We start from the raw sequence: 24772 nt of genomic DNA on the forward strand, positions 1-24772 counted from the left end.
TGTGTACGTTGCGTAATATTGCGAACAAAAAATATGTTGCCTTAGTAAAAGGGACTCCCTTGGGAAATGGTGGACTCTCATCCTTCTTTAGCTGCATTGCAAGGGGTTGGACTAGATGGCCCCTGGGATCCCTTCCAACTCTACAGTTCTAGGAGAAATTCTCACTAAAATGGTGGTGTCTTAACATGAAGAATTGGGTTGGTTGGTTTTTTAAAAGCAAACTGATGTGGAAATGTAGAGAACTGAACTAACGATTGGAAAAATGAGAAACTCAGAGAAACCGAAGCTGGCAGGTTTGCCCATCCTTGTCTTTAACCTGCACTTTCCAAAGAATTTTCCCGTCACCTTCCTTATCACACAAAGTCCGGTCTTTTGGGGAAGTGGGTTTGTTGCGCAATGCCTGTCAAGTGACTATAATGGCCCAATCTGAATTTGCCAGCATGCGATTCAGTCCTACCCAGAATGAGCGCCAGTCTGGAAACATCTGCAGCCTGAGAAAGACATTGCCTCCTGGGCCAGCGTTTCAAAATCTAAACAGTGTGCGATGCTTGCAAAGTTTTATTGTTGTAGCTGGGGAGCCGACTTCTATTTATTTCTCTTTTTTTAAATCAATTGTGTATTCAGAGAGGGAATCTGTTATATTTCCCCCCCTCTTTCCCCCCCCCTCAAGATGTTAAGAGAAGAAACAGAAATGGAACCAGGATTCCAGTCTGTGTTTTAACTTATTCCTGTACAGTGCTGCTTTCGATGCAGAATTAATACATTCTTGGCTGATTCCCGACCATATATCTGATCCCCCCCACTTTTTCCTTTATTTCATTTTTCACAGGCTGCTACGGGAACAATGGATCAGAGCCAAATATGAAAGGAAAGAGTTCATTTACATTGAGAAGCAGGAACCTTACTCTGCAGGTAGTTGGGCGAAGTTTTCTGAGTTCAAATGTTTCTATTTATTGTTCAAAGGTATCATTTAGCGGAATTTGTTTAAAGGCTCGATTCAGATGCAGTGGGAAGCCACGGAGCTGACTACAAAAATTAGTACTGGCAAGCATCTAGCTTATGCAGCCCCCCTCCTCTCTCCCTCCTTTTTCAGTCCCCAAAGAATGAAGAATGGAAGCCATAGTTTCCCATGGTGTCACACTTCCTCAAAACCCAAGGAAAATGTGGTTTGTTTAAACCAGGGTTTCCCAGACTTGGATCTCCAGCTGTTTTTTGGCTACAGCTCCCATCATCCATAGCGGTTAGGGATGGTTCGAATTGTAGTCCACAAACAGTTGGAGACCCAAGTTTGGGAAACCCTGGCTTAAACTTTGAGGCTGTTTTCCTCAAATCATGCCCACCTACCAATGTACAACCATGAGCCTTAAATTGCTCTCCCAATCGTGCATTGGCAAGAGAAAGCAGGCTTTGACTGTAAACTGCTGGATTGGACGTGATGTTGTCATTGTGACGCCAAGTGATTGACAGGTGGTTAGCTCCACCCCTGGCAAATTTGACCCACAATGCTAGATCTGAATAAGTATCTGGTCCATGGAGCCAAAAAGCTTCCCCCATCCCTGGTTTAAACCACATTTTGATCTGGGCTTGTTTACACCAACCATCATTTAAGTTAGGGGTAGCCAATATGGTGCCTGCTAAATGTTGCAGAACTACAACTTCCATAATCCCTGACTATTGTACATGCTGTCTAGGGTTGATGGGGGTTGGAGTCCAGCAGCATCTGGAGAGGCCCACATGGACTGTCCTTGGTTTTAACTAACCACAGTTTGCACAGCTTGGATATCACAAGGTAGAAGCTTCTCATCTCCTCAAGCGTACCAAAGAGGAGGGAAGGGAAAGGAGGAGCACCGAAACACAGAGCTTACAGCAGCTTGTGTTTTAAGGCAAGGGCCTAGCTCAGGGGTAGAGCATCTGCTTTGCATGCAGAAGGTCGCAGGTTCAATTCCTGGCATCTCCCATTAGGGCTGGAAGGGTCTCTCTGCCTGAAGCCCAGGAGAGAGGCTGCCCCTCGCTCTCATGGCCTGGCGGAATGGCTGTTGTAGATGACAGTTGAGGGTTGGGCTTGATGTTGCAGGCTTTAAGCTAGAATACAATCCTGGGCCATTGGTCCATCTAGTCCAGCATCCTCTTCTCTCATTGGTCAACCAGATGTCTTGGGGGAGCCTTCAAGCAGGAGGTGAGCTCAGCAGCGCTCTCCTCGCTTGCAATTCCCAGCAACAGGTGTGCAGCAGAGGCATACTGCATATGTAAAAAAGAAAAAGAAAAAAGGTAAAGGACCCCTGGATGGTTAAGTCCAGTCAAAGGCGACTATGGGGTTGCGGCGCTCATCTCGCTTTCAGGCCGAGGGAGCCGGCGTTTGTCCACAGACAGCTTTCCGGGTCACGTGGCCAACATGACTAAACCGCTTCTGCCGCAACGGGACACCGTGACGGAAACCAGAGTGCATGGAAACACCGTTTACCTTCCCGCCACAACGGTACCTATTTATCTACTCGCACTGGTGTGCTTTCAAACTGCTAGGTTGGCAGAAGGTGGGACAGAGCAATGGGAGTGAGTAGTCGAACCACCGACCTTCTGATCGGCAAGCCCAAGAGGCTCAGTGGTTTTAGACCACAGCGCCACCTGCTAATATCCCTTGTCAGCCTTATCCTCTGTGAACTAGTCCCATCCCAAGCCATCCAACTTGGTGGCCATCTCTGTCTCTTGTGGGAGAAAATCCCACAGCGTAATGATGTACCGTCTGAAAGAGCACTTCCTTTTTATCTGCCCCAACATTCAACTTCGTCCGTCTGAAAGGAGGCCTGCCATGGAGGAGGCTTCTGAATGCAAACATTCGGCTGCAAATCCAGACAGCGTCTTACGTGCGCCGGGGACGATCTCTTTTTGGTTGTGGCCGCCAGTGCGGGAACGTATTGGGTCTGACGTTTGGCTTCCCCTTCTGTGAGTGCTGGGAAGTCCGGGGTTGCCTTTGTCGAGTCAGCTTCCCTTGTCGGAAGGAGCATTTCAGGCTTGTGGGCTTTGGTAGAAGAAGAAGAGATCTGCTTGCAAATGTGTTTTACCTTGGAACAGTGGTTCTCAAAGGGTGTAGCGCACCACATTGGTGTGGCAGGAGAGGAGGGCAAGCATGGCAGGAAGACTTGAAGACAATATTATATTTGGGGAATGGTTTGTGTTCTTATGTTGCTGCATTGGTTTATACTTTCAGACGTCCCATGATCATATTATAAAGCAGTTGTGTTTTATATTATAAATCAGGCACTGCTAGGAGTTGCTTCCCACCACCCCAGTATATTTCATATCAATTAAAATTTTTGTGTGGTGCGACCAAATTTTTATTCTGAAAGTGTGGCCCAGAGAAAAAAAGTTTGAGAAAATAACTTAATCTCAAAAAGCAGCTTGGTGGTTCCTGCACTGCAAGAGGTGAGGTTACAGGGAACCAGGCAGAGGGCCTTCTCGGTAGTGGCGCCCGCCCTGTGGAACGCCCTCCCATCAGATGTCAAAGAGATAAACAACTACCTGATATTCAGAAGACATCTTAAGGCAGCCCTGTTCAGGGAAGTTTTTAATATGTAACACTGTACTGTTTTTAACACTTGATTGGAAGCCGCCCAGTGGGGCTGGGGAAACTCAGCCAGATGGGCGGGGTATAAATAAATTATTATTATTATTATTATTATTATTATTATTATTATTATTATTATTTTATTTTATTATTATTATTATTATTATTATTATTATTATTATTATTATTATTACTACATAGTCCTTTTCAGGGGATCCTGGGACAATGTTCCCCTCAAACCAGGGGTGGGGAAGCTTAAAGGCCTTGAGGCCAGATGTGGCTGTCCAGACCTCTGTCTCTTGGGACTCCCTCCAGGCCATGCCCCCCACTGACCCCAATTTGACCCCTCTGTGAGTGTCCTTGCCTGGCTGGAATGTGCCCTTGAATCCTGATCTCGCTTGCCTAGATGCTGGGTAGAGAGGGCCTACTGTATAAAGGCAACATTTGCATCCATTGCCCCGACCATCTCTGCCTCTGGCCTCGCCCATCGCTCTTGAAGGTTGCTCAGGTGGGAATATGGCCCTTGATCTGAAGAAGCTCCTGTCTTGCCTTGAACCAACCCTAGTCTGCCTTCAGCCTGCCCCCACTTGCTAGCTTGTGCAGGGGCTGGGGCTGGGGCTGGGGCTGGGGCTGGGGCTGGGGCTGGGGCTGGGGCTGGGGCTGGGGCTGGCTGTCAGCTTCCTCCACCTCAGCCTTGCCCTTGCAGAACTCGGCAAGGAGGAGGGTGGGGTCAGAAGAAATGGGTTTGTTGCACAAGACCTTCCTGTCCACTGTAATCGTTCAACCTGAATTTGTGCTGGCAAATGTGATTGAATCCCATCTGAAAATAGTGACAGCCTGGAAACATCTTAAGAAGTTTTATTTACAATGGAGCTTGACATTTTTGGTACCCTTCTGTCTCAAGAGACAATGGAGTGTGCCTCCAGGGGTGAAGCCAAACCGGTGTCAGTAGCACCAAAGTGACCTCCCTGGGACAGACACAAGCCTTGGCAGTGTGCATGGAGGTCCTGGGCTGCCCACATGACAAGACACCTCTGTTGGCTGGGCTGATGTGGTCCAAAGGAAAGCAGAGCAATACCTTTGGCATCAGATTGGCTGCAGGAGTTGCCGGAAGGAGGCAGACAAGATTGCAGAGGTTTGGGATCAGAGTTTTCCTTCTCCTAGATGGGTTACCATCCCAGGTTGATTGGCCCCATTTGCCTTTGACTTCATTCTACAGCACTTGCAGGAACCACCTTCTTGACCATTGGTCCCACTATTGGTCTCATTCGCTCAAACCGCCAGAGCCTATAATAATAATAATAATAATAATAATAATAATAATAATAATAATAATAATAATTTATTATTTGTACCCCGCCCATCTGGCTGGGTTTCCCCAGCCACTCTGGGCGGCTTCCATAGAAACCAAAAATACACTAAAATATCACAGATTAAAAACTTCCCTGAACAGGGCTGCCTTAAGATGTCTTCTGAATGTCAGGTAGTTATTTATCGCTTTGACATCTGATGGGAGGGCATTCCACAGGGCGGGCGCCACTACCGAGAAGGCCCTCTGCCTGGTTCCCTGTAGCTTTGCTTCTCGCAATGAGGGAACCGCCAGAAGGCCCTCGGCGCTGGACCTCAGCATCCGGGCAGAACGATGGGGGTGGAGACGCTCCTTCAGGTATACTGGGCCGAGATCCGTTTAGGGCTTTAAAGGTCAACACCAGCACTTTGAATTGTGCTCGGAAACGTATCTTTGCTTGCAGGGGAAACTTGAGATATGTGTGTACAGTGGTACCTCTGGATGCGAACGGGATCCGTTCTGGAACCCAGTTTGCATCCTGAAGCGAACGCAACCCGCGTCTGCGAGTCCGCGGGTCACGATTCACCGCTTCCACGCATGCGCGTGACATCATTTTGAGCATCTGCGCATGCGTGAGCGGCGAAACCCGGAAGTAACGCATTCCGTTTCTTCCGGGTCACTGCAGAGCGCAACCCAAAAATGCTCAACCTGAAGCTACTTCAACCCGAGGTATGACTGTATGTGCATGCATGTGTGTGTATCTAAAAAGTCTTTTGGGGATAGACTGTCAAGTGTTTGCAAATGCCAAAGCAATGCCGTTGCAGCTCAACTGACAGTTGTACCTTAGTAGAGTCTTGGGAGAGAAAGGTCTTCGCTCATCTCTGAGGCTCCAAAGCCCAAATGTGCTGGGATGCTTGAAGGAGGATGCTAGAGGGAGAATATGAATAAGCACCAAGGCTACCCCAGGGGTGAGCGAGAAACAACCTTGATCTGGGGACCACGCCAGAAAGAGAAGTTTGGAAGCCTTGCAGAGTTCCCTGGACAGCTGTCAAAAAACCCTCTCTTCCACTTCGCTGATCCTCACGGCAACCCCAGGCTTGTGTTTCTGGAGGATACGCAGAGCAACAGTCACAGCATTCCCAATGGTTGAGAGTTGACTTGGGGCCAGATGACACAGGGTAGTTTGACCCAGACATTTTATAATATTCTAAAAATCCAGCTGGAGAAGCTACAAACTAAAGTGGAAAACAAGCACTGGGCTGGTTGCTCCTTTCGCATTGCTTTTGCTAAGAATTGGCCTTCAGAGCTTTTTTTCTGTTTCCCCTGTCTTCACGGGGGGGGGGGATAATAAAACAGTTGCAATGAAAATATATGCAACTGAGGGTTTGTTGCAGAGGCGGTCAGCTGTCATGGGTGCTCCATATCTTGCCTTTTTTGGGCTAGATGACCTCCAGCGCCATTTATGATTCTATGGGTTTGTATCCAGCCAAGTTAGAAATTGAGTAAAGGTAAAGGGACCCCTGACCATTAGGTCCAGTCATGGCCGACTCTGGGGTTGCGGTGCTCATCTCGTTTTATTGGCCGAGGGAGCTGGTGTACAGCTTCCGGGTCATGTGGCCAGCATGACTAAGCTGCTTCTGGCGAACCAGAACAGTGCACGGAAACGCCGTTTACCTTCCCGCCGGAGCGGTACCTAGTTATCTACTTGCACTTTGAGGTGCTTTTGAACTGCTAGGTGGGCAGGAGCAATGGGAGCTCACCCCGTCATGGGGATTCGAACCGCCGACCTTCTGATCGGCAAGTCCTAGGCTCTGTGGTTTAACCCATAGGGTTGGAATAAAGCTTTCAATTTTGGTTCCTCTCATTTTCTCATTTTCTCATCTTTCCAATCTTAAGCTTGGTCCATCCCATTTCCACATCAGTCTGCAATTCTCTCTCTCTCTCTCTCTCTCTCTCTCTCTCTCTCTCTGTGTGTGTGTGTAATTTTTTAAAGTTCTCATGAAAATTCACCAGCATTTTAATGTGCATTTCTCTGAATAGTCACATCACCATGTGCAATTTTGTCTAATACACATATTTTTGCAAAGCAATTCCCCCCAGTATAATGCACCTTGGTATGTTGTTTTCCGTAACAAACGCATTCATATGCACCATTTAGCTTAGCATTTTTGTACATATAACTTGGACCAAGCAACTGCTTTGCAAAATTCAGAGAAGCGCATTTTTTAAAAAATGGATTTCTGTGTTTCGGTTGACTTATTGTTTCGGAAAACACAAATGGGGTAGGTTTGCCTGTAACCGTGAACTGAATCAAATTCCTCCCCCATCCCATACTTAGAGTAGACTCCTTGAAGTATATGGGCCTAAGTTAGTCCTGTCCATTATTTCTACTGGGTCTATTCTGAGCGCTGGCTCCGCCCCCCTTTTAAGATACCAGAGCGGACCTGAGTGAAGCCTGCTTACTCTCAGTCCACTCCTGTGGCCCCGCCCCTGGCCCTGCCACGGATTGGCTCATTTAAACGGGTTTGGGCAGGAACCCCCAATGCAGTGCCGGGAAGGCGGGCTGGCTAGGGCAACCCGGTGTGTCTCCAAGAAGATCAGGAGTGCGGGCACCGGGCCACAAATAATCCACCTTGGATTATTCTGAGTTCGCTGAGCATTGGCTTCTTACAAATTTTGTAGGGGCTGCAAAATGCCCCCTCACGCAACTCATTTGGCTCATACTCCTCTGACAATGGTTGGCTTCAGTGACTGGGGGCTTTGTTTGGTTTTTCTTTTTAATAGAATAAGCCCTGCTGCTTCCATTCTTCCAAAAGCCCCCAAATTAATGGATGTATTAGGCTCATTGATTCTGGTGTGAGGAGCCGGTTCCCGCTAGCTAAGTAACAGAGTGATTAAATGCTTTAATGCCCTGCTATTGATCCCAAAGTTATGACTTTTTTCATCCAAGTGAGCTGTTTTCGTTTTGAACGTGGTGTATTAAAGCCAAATAATGTGTTCATGCTGTCCAAACCTTATGAAACGGAGTGTTATTTACACCGTATAAGCCATTTTTAAAGCATTAGGAGTGTTCACTGCCATTGGATGTGTTGGATGCAATGGCAACAAGTAATTTTCCTCCTCTTAAAGCTAGTTATTGAGCCCTCCAGACATTATTCTGTGCCGTTCTTTCACCAACAGTGCAACTCTGCATTTGTCTACTCAGAAGTAAGCCTCATTGAGTTCAATGGCAATGGCAATTTTACCCAAGGAAGTGTTTCTAGGATCCCATCCTGAGAACCTTTGTGGTTATGAAGTGTTGGATCACAGAGATCTGGGTTCAAATCCCCAGTGGGTTGGGAAAGTCCTATACAACACACCATTCTATGGGATTAGAACTGCAGATACAGTGGTACCTTGGGTTAAGTACTTAATTCGTTCCGGAGCTCCATTCTTAACCTGAAACTGTTCTTAACCTGAAGCACCACTTTAGCTAATGGGGCCTCCCGCTGCTGCCGTGCCACCAGAGCACGATTTCTGTTCTCATCCTGAAGCAAAGTTCTTAACCTGAAGCACTATTTCTGGGTTAGCGGATGTAAACTGAAGCGTATGTAACCTGAAGCGTATGTAACCTGAGGTACCACTGTATATTCTGAGCACAATAACCTTTTTAAATGATTGAGTGAACACTGTCCATAAAGGGTTGGGTTTTTTTTACATGTATTATTTTTCTGTTCCGTCAGTTGCTGGTTTTCTAGAGAGTGCCCATTTCTGCAGTGGTGTTAAACCTTTGTGTTGCTGAACTCCTCTCCAAAAAAAAAACAAAATCTTGGTGACCTCAACTTTAAATCTATGCTTGCTCTAGAATGCTTTTACATTTGGGATAGGGAATCTGGTTCCTTGCAGGTGCTGCTGAACTAAAAACCTCATCACTCCTAGCCATTGCCTATCCTAGCTCAGGCTGATGGAAGTTGGAGCCCAACAGAACTTGAAGGGGGTAAATAGAGCAATTGTAAGTGCTGGATGAAATAGCTATAGACTTGCAGCCATCAAGCAATGAATATTTTATTGGATTTATTGCTGTGTTATCCTTCCTATTCTCCAAGGAACTCAATATAGCATTCATGCTCCGCTCATTTTTATCCTCACAAATAACCCTGTGAGGTAGGTTAGGCTTAGAGTTATTGAGTGGGCCAAAGTCACCCAGTGAGACCACATTTGCACTATAAAGTTTTAGCTATATAATACCACTTTAGACAGTCATAGCTACCCCCCCCCCAATTAATCCTGGGAACTGTAGTGTGTTAAGCGTGTTGAGAATTGTTTCCCTCGTGGACCCCTGCTACAATTCTCAGGGGGGTTTAATAGTCAAGCCCTCTTCCCAGGGCACTCTGGGAATTGTAGCTCTGTGAGGGGAGCAGGGGATCTCCTAGCAACTCTGAGCATTATGGACAAACTACACATCCTTGGATTCCTTGGAGGAATCCATAACTGTTGAAAGTGGTATTATAGTGTTTCATAGAGTGTAGATGGGGCCTGAGTTTCAGAGTTGAGTTGGACTGAGGCATCCTTTCCCTAGTCTGACATTCAAACCTCTATACCACACTGTCTGTTGCCTAACAACACTGTGGCCTTTTGCATTTTTCATGTAGCATTTAATACAGCAAGACCTGACGTTTGCTTGTGCAAAGTACAGATCTGAATCTCCAAATCCCATTAAGTCCTCTATCAGATGATGGAAGTGCAATCTGCATTAGGAGAAGAATCAGATACGATACCATTAAAGTTCTCCCAACAGAATAAAATAACACTTTTCTTTCATCACCTTAACTTTTAATCCTCAAAGCACTCTGATTCTCGGAAACAACTTTTCTTCGTGCCCACTGATAACTGCTGTTATGAGAGGTGGGTTTGCGCATTAGCTTAGATGGCTTTAGAAAAGGGAATTAGACTAATCCCTGCTGTAGGAGATTGGTCTATCTATGAGACTAATGGCAAGCTCATTCCCAAATTGGCTGCGAATGGGAGATTGCATTCACATTTAAAGGCAAACCTTACTGAAGATATTAATATCGCACAGTTTGAAGTGACTGGAAGCATAGGAACTGACTCCTTTTGGAAGAAAACATTGTCCAGAACCATAAAAACATTATTACATTATTCAAAGTTTTCTTGAAGAACTCTTCAAAACAACAACAACAACAACAAAAGACATAACATGATACATCAAAAACATCCATACAATGTTTGGCGCTGTCCAGCACAGTCTCAGCATTTTAGAAATAAAAGATAACTCCAGAAATCAAAATGGTATCTCTCTCCCCAATTCCAGCCTGCCTTAGCCTTCCTAAGGCTATGCGGCTATTGGAGAGCCATTAACATCCTTTTTCTCTCTGTGGCATTCAGAGAAAGACTAAAGTCACCACCCTTTCAAGATGGTGATTTGCAACTCAATACCTTTTCACCTGACCTAAGGTTACTATGAGGCCAATAGGAGGTGGGGACAGAGAAAGTGTCAGGCAGGAGCCATCCCCTGACTGGTTGCAAGTACATAATAAAAATAATAAAAAATACAGGTCTGTGTAAGCTTTTCTGGACAAAAAGGTTTGAGGTCAGTTGTTGAAAACAGTGCAGTGAAGGTGCCTGCCGCATATCATAAAATATAAATCCCCTTCAGACGCCCTGCAAATCTTGCTGATGTCACTGCTGCAAAGACTCTTTTTTTCTTAGGAAGGTCATGGACTGCAGTCTTTCTTCCTCACGCTGAGGTTCCAATAAGTATATAAAAACCAGAAAGTGTGTGCACCATAAATAGTCTTGCCTTTACTCTGAGGCCATATATTTCTGTTGACATACCACAGTGTCGTCGCTCTAGACCGCTTTATTTTTGTCTCAAGCAGACGAAGCGGCGAGCGAAGTAAACCGCAAGAGCACTATTTGTGTAGGGGAGGCTTCTCCCAGTCTGAGCTATAGAACCTTGAACACTGGGCAGAAGAAGACAATCTAAATCTTAAATTTATTTGGAGTACCTTCCCTATTTTGGGCTGTTTAATGTATGGGGTGAGGCAAGGCCTGGATGGGTGTGTGTGTGTGTGTGTGTGTGTGTGTGTGTGGAAAGATGGCAACCATGGAGGAAGGCTGTTGTGCTCATGTTCCAGGCTTCCCGAAGGTATATGAATGGCAGCTTTGAGAAGACCTTTGATCTGATCCAACAATGTTCTACTAAAATTCTTAACCATAAAACTGGAGGCCATGGAGGGGCATAGATGCTCCCTATGCATAAAGGGTTTTTGTTTGTTTGTTTAGGTGTTTTGAGACCAGAAGTGAAAAAGCTTCACCCATTTGCCTAGGGTCACACCCATGCCCTACATTTGAAGCTCTCATATATGACTTCATCGGTCATAATGGCTTTCCCCCCCAAACATCATGGGAACTGTAGTTTGTGAAGGGTGCTGGGAATTGCTGGCCCGTGAGACCAGCCCCTTCACAAACTACAGTTCCCAGGATGCTTTCGGGGAAGCCATGACTGTTGAAGTGCTGCAAGAGTGCTTCAGACACATAGTGTGGATGTTCCCAGGTGGCCCTCTGATGGCAGGGAACTGCGACTTGGGAAAAATCACAGTTTGTTCTTCAGAGAGCTGAAGTGCTTCAAAAGAAGGCTGCTTGTTTCACCAGGACAAAATAAATCTGTGTCACAGTCAGTGAGGCTTTTGTTGTCCTACTTTCAACTCCTTTTAAAAAAATCCAGAGGGGCAGCCGTTTTTAGTCTCCAGCAGCAAAAGCCATCAAAGTGTCTTTGATATATTAGAACATAAACTTTATTTATTATGCCACAAGCCCATAAAAAGCTGGTGCCGTAAGCTTGTTAGTCTTTAAGGTGCCACGAGGCTCTTTGACACTGTTCCAGTTCTGTAGCTCAGGGGTAGAACATTTGCTTTGTGTGTGTACTGTAACAAACCACAATTCCCATGATTCGGGGGGGGGGGGGAGAGAAGCCTGTGGCTATTTAAAGTGATATGATGCAGCTCTAAATGTACCGTGCAGTGCTGGATTTACGTATAAGCTAAACAAGCTATAGCTTAGGGCCCCATTCTCATGGGGGCCCCAAAAAAATTTAAAGGGGAAAAAACCACTGGATGTACATTTCCAAAATATAAGATAAAAAACAAAATAAAACCTACATACAGCAACAGTGTTTTGTATTGTGTATGCTCCTATGATGTAAATAATGGGCTCCACCTGCTAGCCTGCTCCCTAAAATATCCCTGGTTTGCTCATTTCTATATATAGGGTGCCTACATTCTGCATGGACTGGTTGCATGGCAACATGCGCAAATGGCTTTAGATGCCTATTAGGTCCATAAATTACCATATAGCATATATTCAACACAAAAAACATCAACAATTTGTTGTTGTTTTTTTAAATGAATATTTATTAAATTTTCCAATTTTATATAAAGACAAAAAGAAAAAGAAAAAGAAAAATATTAAAAACAATTCAGTTTCAATAACAGTTTTTCAGTCCCATGTTTCTTTGACTTCCTCATACCTCCCCTTCTTGTTCTCTAGTTCAATTTGTTAATTCAGCAAATCCTAATCTCTTAACATTCCTTTTAAAATATCACCTTATTTTCCACTCAACTTTTTTTTTTAAATTTAGTAACAAAAACCATTATAATCCCCATTATCTTTATCATAACAGCTGGAGACCACCAAAGTTCAAACCAACATCTTTTCAAAGTTCATTAATTTTATAATATTTCTGTAGATATTCCTTAAATTTCTTCCAATCTTCTTCTGCTGACTTTTCTCCCTGGTCACGGATTCTGCCGGTCATTTCTGCCAGTCCCATACAGTCAATCAACTTCATCTGCCATTCTTCCAGAGTGGGTAAATCTTGAGTCTTCCAGTGCTTTGATATAAGTATTCTTGCTGCCGTTGTAGCATACATAAAAAAGATTCTATCCTTCTTTGGCACCAAATGGCCGACTATACCCAAGAGAAAAGCCTCTGGTTTTTTCAGGAAAGTATACTTAAATATCTTTTTTATTTCATTATAAATCATTTCCCAGAAGGCCTTGATCTTTGGGCACGTCCACCATAGGTGAAAAAATGTACCTTCCACTTCCTTACATTTCCAGCATTTATTATCGGGCAAGTGATATATTTTTGCGAGCTTGACTGGGGTTATGTACCACCTGTATATCATTTTCATAATATTCTCTCTTAAGGCATTACATGCCGTGAATTTCATACCTGTGGTCCATAACTGTTCCCAGTCAGCAAACATGATGTTATGTCCAAGATCTTGTGCCCATTTAATCATAGCTGACTTAACTGTTTCATCCTGTGTATTCCATTTCAGCAGCAAGTTATACATTTTTGACATAATTTTAGTTTTAGGTTCTAGCACTTCTGTTTCTAATTTAGATTTTTCCACCTGGAAGCCAATTTTCCTGTCCAAATTGTATGCCTCCCTTATCTGAAAATAATGTAACCAGTCTCGGACTTTATTTTTTAATTTCTCAAAACTCTGCAATTTCAGTCTATCTCCTTCTTGCTCCAAAATTTCCCAATATTTTGGCCAACTGGCCTCCATATTGAGTTTTTTCTGAGCTTTCGCTTCCATTGGTGACAACCACCTTGGGGTTTTGTTTTCCAGTAAATCCTTATATCTAGTCCAAACATTAAACAGAGATCTCCTAACAATGTGATTCTTAAACGCTTTATGAGCTTTAACCTTGTCATACCACAAATATGCATGCCATCCAAACACATTGTTAAAGCCTTCTAAATCCAAAATGTCTGTGTTTTCAAGAAGCAGCCAGTCTTTCAACCAGCAGAATGCTGCTGACTCATAATAGAGTCTGAAGTCTGGCAGGGCGAAGCCACCCCTTTCTTTTGCGTCAGTCAAAATCTTATATTTTATCCTAGGCTTCTTGCCCTGCCAGACAAATTTAGAAATATCTTTCTGCCACTTCTTAAAACATTCCATCTTGTCCACAATTTGTAATGTTTGAAACAAAAACAACATTTTAGGCAATACATTCATCTTTATAGCTGCTATTCGACCCATCAAGGAAAGCTTCAAATTTGACCATGTTTCGAGATCTTTTTTCACTTCTGACCAGCATTTCTCATAATTATTTTTAAATAGGTTCCCATTTTTAGATGTCATATTAATCCCCAGATATTTCACCTTCCTCACCACAGACAGACCTGTTTCATTCTGAAATTTCTCTTTTTCAAACAATGTCATATTTTTCTCTAAAACCTTAGTTTTGGTCTTATTCAATTTAAATCCTGCCACCTGACCAAATTCTTGAATTAGTTCTAAAACTCTTTTAGTACTAGATTCTGGCATCAACAATTTGTTGTTGACAAAGGACAGCTGAACATACAAAGGGCCCCATTACCTTCAGTAGCTTAGGGCCTCATCAAAGCTAAATCCAGCCCTGACCGTGCTGGTGGGGCCCAATCTGAACAAACCCTGATCCAAAATGCTAGAAGGAGGTCAAGATGGGGCTGAAGATTCCAGGCACCCAACACTCTTACTGCCTTGCTATGGGCACAAAACATGCAAAAGAACCCGCTGTCTTTGCTGCAGTTTCAGTCTTCCTTTTTAATCATTTTTATTAGTTTTTGCATATATTTTCCAAACAAAACTTCACATCCCATCATCCTCATTTTGGCTATTATAGCCTGAGACTTCCGTCAATCCTGTCTAGTGATTTTCAAATTTGTTATCTGATCTTGCATTTTATTGTTATAATTAATGCTTTTAAACTTCGTTTCCTAATGATTTCCTTCCTAAATCATTTTACAATAATTTCTATAGTCCTCCTTACAAAACTTCTTGCAAACCTACAAGCGATGTTACATTAATGCAATTGCCTTTCAAATAAATCATATATTTCTTCCAATCCTTAAGGAAGTCCTGGTCTTTCTGGTTCTGAATTCAATTCTCCCAGTCAACTTTGCCAGTTCTGCATACTCCATCAGTTTTATTTGCCACTCCTCCTTTGTTGGTAATTCTTCCTGTTTCCATCGTTGGGCTAATAGTACTCTCGCTGCTGTAGTTGCGTATAAAAACAAGTTTTTATCCTGTCTATTAATTTCTGTACCTACAATGCCAAGTAAAAATGTTTCTGTTGTTTTTCCACAAATGTATATTTCAACATTTTCTTCATCTCATTATATATCATTTCCCAGAAGCATTTTACTTTCTTACGAGCCCACCACATATGGTAAAAGGTACCTTCTTTTTCTTTACATTTCCAACATTTATTGCTTACTTTATACATTTTGGCTAACTTTACTGGTGTTATGTACCATCTATACATCATTTTCATTACAGTGGTACCTCTGGTTGCGAACGGGATCCATTCCGGAGGCCAGTTCACAACATGAAAAGAGCGCAACCCGCAGCGGCGCGTCTGTGCATGCGCGGGTTGTGATTCGCCGCTTCTGCACATGCCCGCGATGTCATTTTGTGCTTCTGCGCATGCGCGAGTGGCGAAACCCGGAAGTAACCCTTTCCGGTACTTCTGGCTTGCCGCAGGACATAACCTGAAAGAAAGTAACATGAAGCGGACCTAACATGAGGTATGACTGTATGTTTTCTTTCAAAGCATTACACGCTGTAAAGTTTAAACCTTCTTTCCATAGCTTTTCCCAATCTTCTAATTGTATATTGTAACCAAAGTCTTTAGCCCAATGTATCATTGCTGACTTAACCTCTTCATCTTTCACATGCCATTCCAATACATGCAGTTTCAGTTTTCTATCCCGCTGACAGACGGAACAGTAATACTATTGTTAACAAAGTGGTGGGCGCAGGACTGGAAATGGCGCAGCTGGGTACATGGTGGCTGGTGGCATTCAGGGTCTCGAGGGTTGTGTTGGGAAACACACAACATCTTTCACGGCGTGCGGCCCAACAGGAACTTTGGCATTTACGGTTTCCCATTGTGTCCGTATGATCTAGCGCACAGACCCTTGTTTCATTCCTTGGCTGTGCAAAGCTGGGCCAGGCCTCGGCGGTTCTGTCCACCCTTTGTTCCAAAGGACAACAACAACAAACAAGAAGGGAGCTTGTGGGAATATTAAGCAGCTAACGTAGGATGAGGGAGCATTTTTATTGCCGCTGGAGCCCTTGCTCCGAGTCGTGTCTGCTTTCAGAAAAGCAAACCTCCAACGTGTTGCGCCCAAAATCCTCCATTCCTGCTAATGCTGAACTCAGCTGCTAACGTGCCGACAGGATTGGAACCGTACCAGGGCCAGTGGGAAGTGAGAGGAAGGGGTCAACTTTCTCAGATGGATCTTAAGACAGGCAGAAGTTTAGGAAACAGAAACGTCCAATTGGGCATCACCCAGCCAGCCTCATAAGGGCAGAGCATGCACAGATGTCTTCAGGAGCCTCTGAATGTTGAGTTTCAGTTGGGAAAGCAAAATGGAGAAGGAGAGAGGGGATCTCTGTGCTTGATCCTGTAGCAGTTCATAAAATCCTGGCTGGTTGAAGCCATGTACAGAAGTAAAGAAAGGGGGGGAGTCTCATCTCCCCCACTTTCAATCAAGTCCAGCTGAACAATTAGCCTCTCCCAGAGGAGAATATTAAGAATATTAAGAATAACAGAAGCAGTCGAGAAGGAAGAAGAGGAGTTCAGGAATTTTTTTTTAAAAAACCCCAATATTTTAAAAATAAATATATAAGTTGTCTGTCTTTGATTCTTTTACATGGTATTTCAATGTATTGTGGTATTTCATGTATTGTGATTTGCCCTTATTTTTATTCATCATAGCTTAGTAATTATTTATTGTAATTGTTAATAGGGAATTTGTGTTTCATTATTACTTGCTGGTGTTTTATGAGTTAATTTTATTGTGTACTATTATATTCTAATAAATTATTGAATATTGTTATTGTTTAGTCACTTAGTCGTGTCCGACTCTTCGTAACCCCATGAAAGAGTCGGACACGACTAAACGACAACAACAATATTCAATAATCTATTGAATATTACTTTATATTAAATAAAGTCATTCATTTTAAAGTTATGTTTTATTATGATTTTTTGTATCGGATCAGGTTATTATAAGGTGTGTGTTGTTTGTTGTATATTTTGTTGCTGCAAACTGCCCTGTCTATAGTAATATAGAATGGCGGTATACAAATTAAAAGTGAAAATAAATTGAAAAATTCCTGCCAATGTGGAGCCCTCTCACTGTACTCCCATTGCCCCCCGTCATTGGTCATTCTGGGTGGGGGCTGATGGGAGTTGTAGTCCAAAATGTCTGACAGGCATTGGCTCGCCCTATGCTAGGGTAAAAGGATGTAGTGCAGCATTTTGGTGAATGTCACACATTAGGCAGATCCGTAATGTGCATTTAGAGCACAGGACCTCTTTCAAAGAAAACTAGGAACTGTAGTTTCACTCTCACAGAGCTACAATTCCCAGCCCCCTTAACAAACTGCAGTTCCGGGGATTCTTTGTGTGGGGGCGAGTCATGTGTTTGAAATGCGCATTGAACGGTATAAACCATGGGTAGGTAAACTAAGGCCTGGGGCCGGATCCAGCCCAATCGCCTTCTCAGTCCAGCCCATGGACGGTCCAGGAATCAGCATGTTTTTACATGAGTAGAATGTGTCCTTTTATTTAAAATGCATCTCTGGGTTCTTTGTGAGGTCTGCCTGGTGTTTTTACATGAGTAGAATGTGTCCTTTTATTTAATATGCATCTCTGGGTTATTTGTGGAGCATAGGAATTCGTTCTTTTTTTTTTCTTCCAAAATATAGTCCGGCCCCCCACAAGGTCTGAGGGACAGTGGACCGGCCCCCTGCTGAAAAAGTTTGCTGACCCCTGGTGTAAACCCAGCAGTTGCTTGGCGTGTGTTTCTGAATGTCAGCATTCTCACATTAGAGCGGTCGCTGTTGTTCCCCGCATTGTACAAAAGGGTACAATTTAAGGTGTGTGTGTGCATTTGCACCTGTATTTTCTTTCAAAGGGCACATTTCTATATTGCACCATTCAGAAAAGAGCAAAATCCAAAGTATAACTATATTCCGATCTGCACAACAGGCCAGAAATTTTGCACTCAGTCAGTTTGCATTGGAAATTGCAAATTCCTCCATCATCCCTGCTCACTGAATATCTTTTGTGGACGAGGAGAAACAGTGCTGTTCAGGCTGACATTTTTGTCAGGCTGCCTGCAGTGCATTCTTGTTCCAGTCCTGTACAGTGGTGTGTGTGTGTGTGTTTTAAATTTATAGATGTATATGTATGCTGGTCTATGACCGCAATAAAGATTTGGAGGTGTATATCTTTATGACATAATCTTAGCCTCTGCGATGTGTCCCATTTGGATGGGAAAAGCTGGGTAGAAATGGAGGCAATAAATAAAACTTATATACACACCAGGGGATGAAATCGCTGACGGAAATAAAATGTATACACGGGCAGCGGTCGTGCATGGACTATATCCTTCAGCGTTTGGTTTAAATATCTTTAGTTCCTTCCTCTATATCATTTTTCTTGTTTAATGTTAAGTTTTATGGGGGGACGTGGAGCTGAAAAGATCAGCGCAGTCGGGATTGGCACTCAGGGCCGAAATTACCCTTCTGGGCAATGCAGAAGTAAAATCGCATTGCTGGTGAAGGGAGGGTGCCTTTTTCCCAGGCAGCAGGGGAGCTTGCCACAAAGCGGACTCACGGCTCCTCGATCAATTACATCATCCTGTCTTGCAGGGAGAATGAGTCATCCAGAGAGGCTGCTGAGTTTCTCGTCCCTGGGCACCAGGGAGCTGGCTCTAATGCCCAGCGCACGCTTCCCAGGGGGAGGCCTGGTGCCTGGAGGCGTTTGTTATTTTGCCGTCAAAGAGCAGTGCGCGGGTCAATGCAGAACACAGTTCCTCAGATAATAGCTGCAGCCTCTGTCTGCGGCTCAGGTTAGCAACTCACATAAATATGGTGCAGTGGAAGGGATCAGAGGAGCCACTGCCATCTTCAACCTGGTGCCCTCCAGATGTTTCCTCCCCCCTTTTTTATTATTACAGCTCGCATCCTCCCTGGCCATTGGGCATTGTGGTTGGGGCTGATGGGAGTCTGAGTTAGAGGCAGGCAAATCTGCCAGTTTGGGTTTCTCATGTTTTTCTAAACATAAGTTCAGTTCTACACATTAGTTTGCAATTTAAAACACACACACACACACACGTCCTCATGAAAATTCACCAGCATTTTAATGTGAATTTTCCCAAATATACACATGTTTGTGTGCATTTTTGCACAGAGCTTTCCTCAAATAGAATGCATTTCGCATGTTAATGTCACTTATTATATGCACTCCTATGCACACTTTACATCTTTATACACATTACCTGGCTGGAGAATTAATTTTGAAGGGAATGCCCATTAGGTGGATTCACCTTTAAATGCAAGCTGGATCTAGGTTCTTCCCCCATCCCTACTGTAGTACAAAACATCAAGAAGGGATCAGATTGGGAAGGCTGAACCAAACCTTATGTAGTACTTTCACCAACATGGGAAAGACCGTAGCTCAGTGGGGGTGCATCTTCCAGGATGCAGAAGGTCTTGGGTCTGATCATCAGCATCTCCAGGTACGGTTGGGAGAGACCCCTCCCCAAAACCCTGCTGCCAGTCAGTGTAGAGTAGACTGTACTAAGCTAGATGAATCACTGGTCTGATTCAGTCTAATTTGGTATAAGCCAGTTTCCTTGTTGTTGTTGTTTAGTCGTTTAGTCGTGTCCGACTCTTCGTGACCCCATGGACCAGAGCATGCCAGGCACTCCTGTCTTCCACTGCCTCCCGCAGTTTGGTCAAACTCATGCTGGTAGCTTCGAGAACACTGTCCAACCATCTCGCTCTCTGTCGTCCCCTTCTCCTTGTGCCCTCCATCTTTCCCAACATCAGGGTCTTTTCCAGGGAGTCTTCTCTTCTCATGAGGTGGCCAAAGTATTGGAGCCTCAGCTTCAGGATCTGTCCTTCCAGTGAGCACGCAGGGCTGAGTTCCTTAAGAATGGATAGGTTTGATCTTCTTGCAGTCCATGGGACTCTCAAGAGTCTCCTCCAGCACCATAGCCAGTTTCCTAGGTTCCTATATAATTCAGAACCATGAGGACCGGACTCTTACTTCCCTTTTAAGGAGAGTGCCATAACCTCAGACATAATAATAATAATAATAATAATAATAATAATAATATACCCTGCCCTCCCCAGCCAAGACCGGGCTCAGGGTGGCTAACAACCAATAATAAAAAGAAGTTGATTAAAATACAACATTAAAACATTAAAATGGAGCCTCTTCACAGGAGGAGAAAGGAAAAAAGAAAGTGGGGAGGAGGGAATCAAATTGATTCTAAGCCAAAGGCCAGGCGGAACAACTGTGTGCTGCATTGAGTCCTAAGTATGTCCAGGTGTCCTAATCCACAGGCTTATGGGGGTGGTTTGGTGCAGGTATCTTCTTCTTTGGCGATCCCTCATAGCTGAATAAGATTGTCTTCCATAAACATGGTTTTAACAGTGAGTCCGTAAGTGACTGTGGAGGCCAATTCTGGATCCACACGTCTTTCCACAGTGGGGACATTGGTTTCCAGGCTGGAGTTGATCACGGTGTAGATTTGCCAAGCCTTCCTCTTAGCACATTTCTCCCTTGCATCCTGTGTTCGAGTGTCTTCAAAGCCTATGACATCTTTGGTAAAGGCTGTTCTCCAACTGGAGTGCTCATAGGCCAGTGTTTCCCAGTTGTCAGTGTTTATGCTACATTTTTTTTAGATTTGCCTTGAGAGAGTCTTTAAACCTCTTTTGTCAATCACCAGGATGCAGGGACACCAAACAAGGATGCTTTATTAAAGAAAGGTGCAGACTTACAGCAAAGCAGCCTGTCTTTGCAGATGCCAGACGAACACTGTAGCAAGGAGATGGCTTGTCCACACCCAAGCAAACATGCAGACATTATATATACACAAAGCAGCATACTTTGTGCAGAACTGCCCATCAATTCACTTGGCCAGTTGAGGGCATAGGTGGCAAATAGCCAAAATCTTACAGGTAGCTCCCCTTTCTGGACTCACAGTCCAGCATCCCAAGGATAACATCACAACAAGCCAATTACTTTATATCAAAGCAAATGAATATAAGCACATCTGAGCTCATTGCTGCTACAACAACTGCCAGTTAATTGGGAGGTTATCTCGATTATCAAGATGACATCAGCAAAGCTTTTGGAACAGATCATCTTTGGTTCAACACAGTAGGCAGGAATGTCCTGCCTTTCCATGAGCCAGCTGGACCACCCGTAGCCTCCGGCGCACAAATTATCTGGTGGTCTCCTTTTGCAGGTGGGAGAGGAACTTAAGGAAGAGGGGGAAAGCATCCCAGGTGTTCGAGCTGGAGGCTGCTGAAGAGATAAAGTCAAGAGAATTAGGTCATCCTCTAAGGGCAGGCAAGGCTGTATATGTTTCAGCGCTGCAGATGACAAAGCAGAGTTTCAGACAGGGCGCTGCAGAAAGGCTTCTGCCACGGATGCTAATGAGAGCCTGAAAAAATATATATAGGGCAGAGATCTGTACGGTATTCGCCTTTCCCCACTCCTCTACCCTGCTGCTCACAGACAGTTTTCACCTTGAAATCCTTGGTGCACCTGATAGCATCTATCCCAGCAATTTTGCCTGCAGAGGAAAACTATTTGCATTATTTAACAAGACGCTGGATGAGGAAGCAAGTCAGCACTTAACATCAGAAGAGTCCTTCTGGGTCATGCTGAGGCCCATTTGGTCCAGCATTCTGTTCTCACAGTGGCCAGCCTGATGCCCATGGGGAGCCCACAAGGAGAGCATGAGCGCAACATTGCTCTCCCTGCATGTGGTCTTCAGTAACTGGTAGTCAGAGGCTACTTGCCGAAACATAGCTCAGTCTAACCTACCTTGCAAGGCTGTTCTTAGTGCAAAACGGGAAGGGAGAGAACAACATACACCGTATTTTTCGCTCCATAAGACGCACCTGACCATAAGACGCACCTAGTTTTTAGAGGGGGAATGCAAGAAAAAAAATATTCTTTAAAGGGAGCGCTGAGCAGAGCCTGTATGCATCCCAGGCTCTGCTCAGCGCTCCCTTTCACGAGCCGTGTGGAGCGTGTGTGCGGCGCTTGCAGGCTTTTCCCCAAGAAGGGAGAAGGACAGCCCATCACTGATGGGCTGCTCTTCTCACTGCTCGGGGGAAAGCCCCCAAGAGGGGGGGCTTTTCCGGGAGGTGGGGGAAGGGACTGAGGGGCTATCCCCGAAGCCAGAACAGCAAGAGGGAGTGCTGCGCAGCGATCCCTCTTGCTGTTCTGGCTTCTGGGATAGCTGCACAGCCTGCATTCGCGCCATAAGATGCACACACATTTCCCCTTACTTTTTAGGAGGGAAAAAGTGCGTCTTATAGAGCAAAAAATACAGTACATGGCCTTGAGAACTGTGAAGGGAAACTGGGAAACTGGAGTATCGTAAGTGTGGATGACTAGTTGATAAATGAACAAGCCACGGGGCAGAGTGAACTTATGCATGCTCCACTGTCATGCACAATGACCCAGAAAGCATCCTGTGCAAATCAGGGGTTGCCTGTTTTGGGTTACAGACGTCTGAACAACTTAGGTCCAAGGTACCTTAGGGACTACCCAGTCACTGAGATCATCCCCTGAGCTGGCAAGGCTTATCAGCGGACACCTTCTGCTGCAACCTATAAATGCCAGCTGGAAACTTCTCTATTTTGCCAAGCTTGTGCAGGCTGTTAAGATAACATCTATCTGCCGACCCACCACCCATGTCCCTATTTTCTAGGGACAGTCCCAAATTTGCAGAAGCTATCACGGTTTCTGATCTGATCCCAGAATATCGTGCTTTTCCTTAAGGCATCCCTATTTTCATTGGAAAAATGTTAGAGGGTATGGAGACATCTGATCCCCAAGCCATCTGAAGACAGCCCTGCATAGGGAAGTTTTTCAATGTTTAATGTTTCGTTATTTTGTTATGTATGTTGTAAGACACCAAGAGTGGCTGCGACAACCCAGTCAGATGGCTGGGGCATAAATAGTAAAATAATAATAATAATAATAATAATAATAATAATAATAATAATGGAATAAAAGGTAAAGGGACCCCTGACCATTAGGTCCAGTCATGACCCACTCTGGGGTTGTGGCACTCATTTTGCTTTATTGGCCCAGGAAGCCGGCGTACAGCTTCTGGGTCATGTGGCCAGCATGACTAAGCCCCTTCTGGCGAAACCAGAGCAGTGCACGGAAACGCCGTTTACCTTCCCGCCGGAGCGGTACCTATTTATCTACTTGCACTTTGACGTGCTTTCGAACTGCTAGGTTGGCAGGAGCAGGGACTGAGCAACGGGAGCTCACCCTGTTGCGAGGATTTGAACCGCCGACCTTCTGATCAGCAAGTCCTAGGCTCTGTGGTTTAACCCACAGTGCCACCCGCGTCCCTAATAATGGAATAGGATGTACCTATTTTCATTGGAGAAATGTTGGAGGGTATGTGTATGTAATGGTCAGCGGATCTCCAATTTTAAATGTTTATGCTGTTTTTATTGCATATGCATATGGTTGTCACAGACCGCTTTGGTTTTGTTTTTAATGAGCAGTGGCACACCAATATTTCCAGAAATAAAAATAAATAAAATCCAGCAGCACTTGAATGGGGGAGATGCCTGCTTCTTTTTGACAAGAGAGGCCGTGAGCATTTTACCAAGCTTTTGTCTGATAGTTTAGCGAGAAAGACACTTTGGTTGCTGGCTGTATTTCACCGTATTGATTTCCAGCGCCTGGGAAGCCAAAGCTATCAATCCTTCCTTTCAAAATGTTCCTTTGGCTGTGATGCAAAGGGAAACAATTCTATAAGGGCTGGAAATTTGTTACAGATCTCTCTCTCCCCCCCCCCCAATCATTTTCTCCTTTAAGCCTTAAAAGGAGAGGTCTTCTACCAGCTATTACTTGTACCAAGGGGTTGTTGTTTTTTAATTGTACAATTGGACACAAAATGCGCAGTTGGAAAGTTGATAATGTGCAGCTTGAAGAAGGATGGGAAGGGGAATTAGACGTGCCAGGCGTAAGCGTTTATTAAGCAGTGCCAGAGACAGCAGGTACACAAATTAGATGAAGGTAGAATGCTCCCAATTTCTACAGTTAAATTACTCAAACCATGTTAAAACACCTTTTTCTTTGTGGCCAGAACCTCCTCTTCATCACCTTTACCTCCAGGCAGGTAATGTTTTGTCACAGATTGAAAATCTTCTTAAAAGTGTCCCTGGATGTTTTTTTAATTTTTGCAGCAGGGTTGGGGGGCATTCATAAATGAATCATCGCTGTACAGTAGATAAGAACTACCAACTTCTATGGAGAAACTACCCTTGGAAAAGAGTGTGAGCTAGGAGCCCAAAATGCTTTGTGTCCATTCAGCTTCTTGCTTCCTCTAGTGTTCGGTGTGTGGTGGGGAATTTGCTTTTTTGGAACAAAAACAAAAACGCACCTGGCTCCATGCCTATGACATCATCTTGAAAGCCTTCCTAGTCTGCTTTCCAAACCTGTCAACATGCTTTCCTCAGCTCCAATTGGCTGAGATTTGGGAGCTGAAGTAGCAGGTTGTTTCCTTCTGAGAAGCGGAGGACCAAAGTTGTTGAAAGCCAAATATGGTGCATGGGTTTTAAAATGATTCACACACCTTCCCCACCTTCTTTGGCCCTTGTCTAGTTGTGTTGTATATGTGATAAAGGGTGAAGGTATCCTCCTTTGCTTGCCTCCGTGCTAGTTTGAGTTTGTTGGTTAGCTTTTCTAATAGGGTGGTTTCCCATACATTTTGGTCCCATACTCACTCCTTTTTTTGTTACACAAAAGAAAAACTTTAATATTAGTAGTAGTAGTAGTACAGTGGTCCCTCGGGTT

General features: G+C 44.3%; 1 protein-coding gene across 2 annotated transcripts in view; it reads left to right on the forward strand.

Moving 5' to 3' along the window:
* ADAP1 (ArfGAP with dual PH domains 1) overlaps nt 1–24772 on the forward strand; it is a 71629-nt gene that overhangs the window by 17854 nt on the left and 29003 nt on the right. For both annotated transcript variants that reach the window (XR_014541419.1, XM_083585343.1), the window contains exon 4: nt 830–912. Coding sequence is in view for 1 of the 2 variants with exons in the window: in XM_083585343.1 (XP_083441469.1) it covers nt 830–912 (83 nt within the window). In the remaining variant the exon portion in view is untranslated. The remainder of the gene's footprint in view (nt 1–829; nt 913–24772) is intronic.

This window comes from Podarcis filfolensis, assembly GCF_964270895.1.
Source record: "Podarcis filfolensis genome assembly, chromosome: 14".
In the NCBI taxonomy this organism is placed as follows: Eukaryota; Metazoa; Chordata; class Lepidosauria; order Squamata; family Lacertidae; genus Podarcis; species Podarcis filfolensis.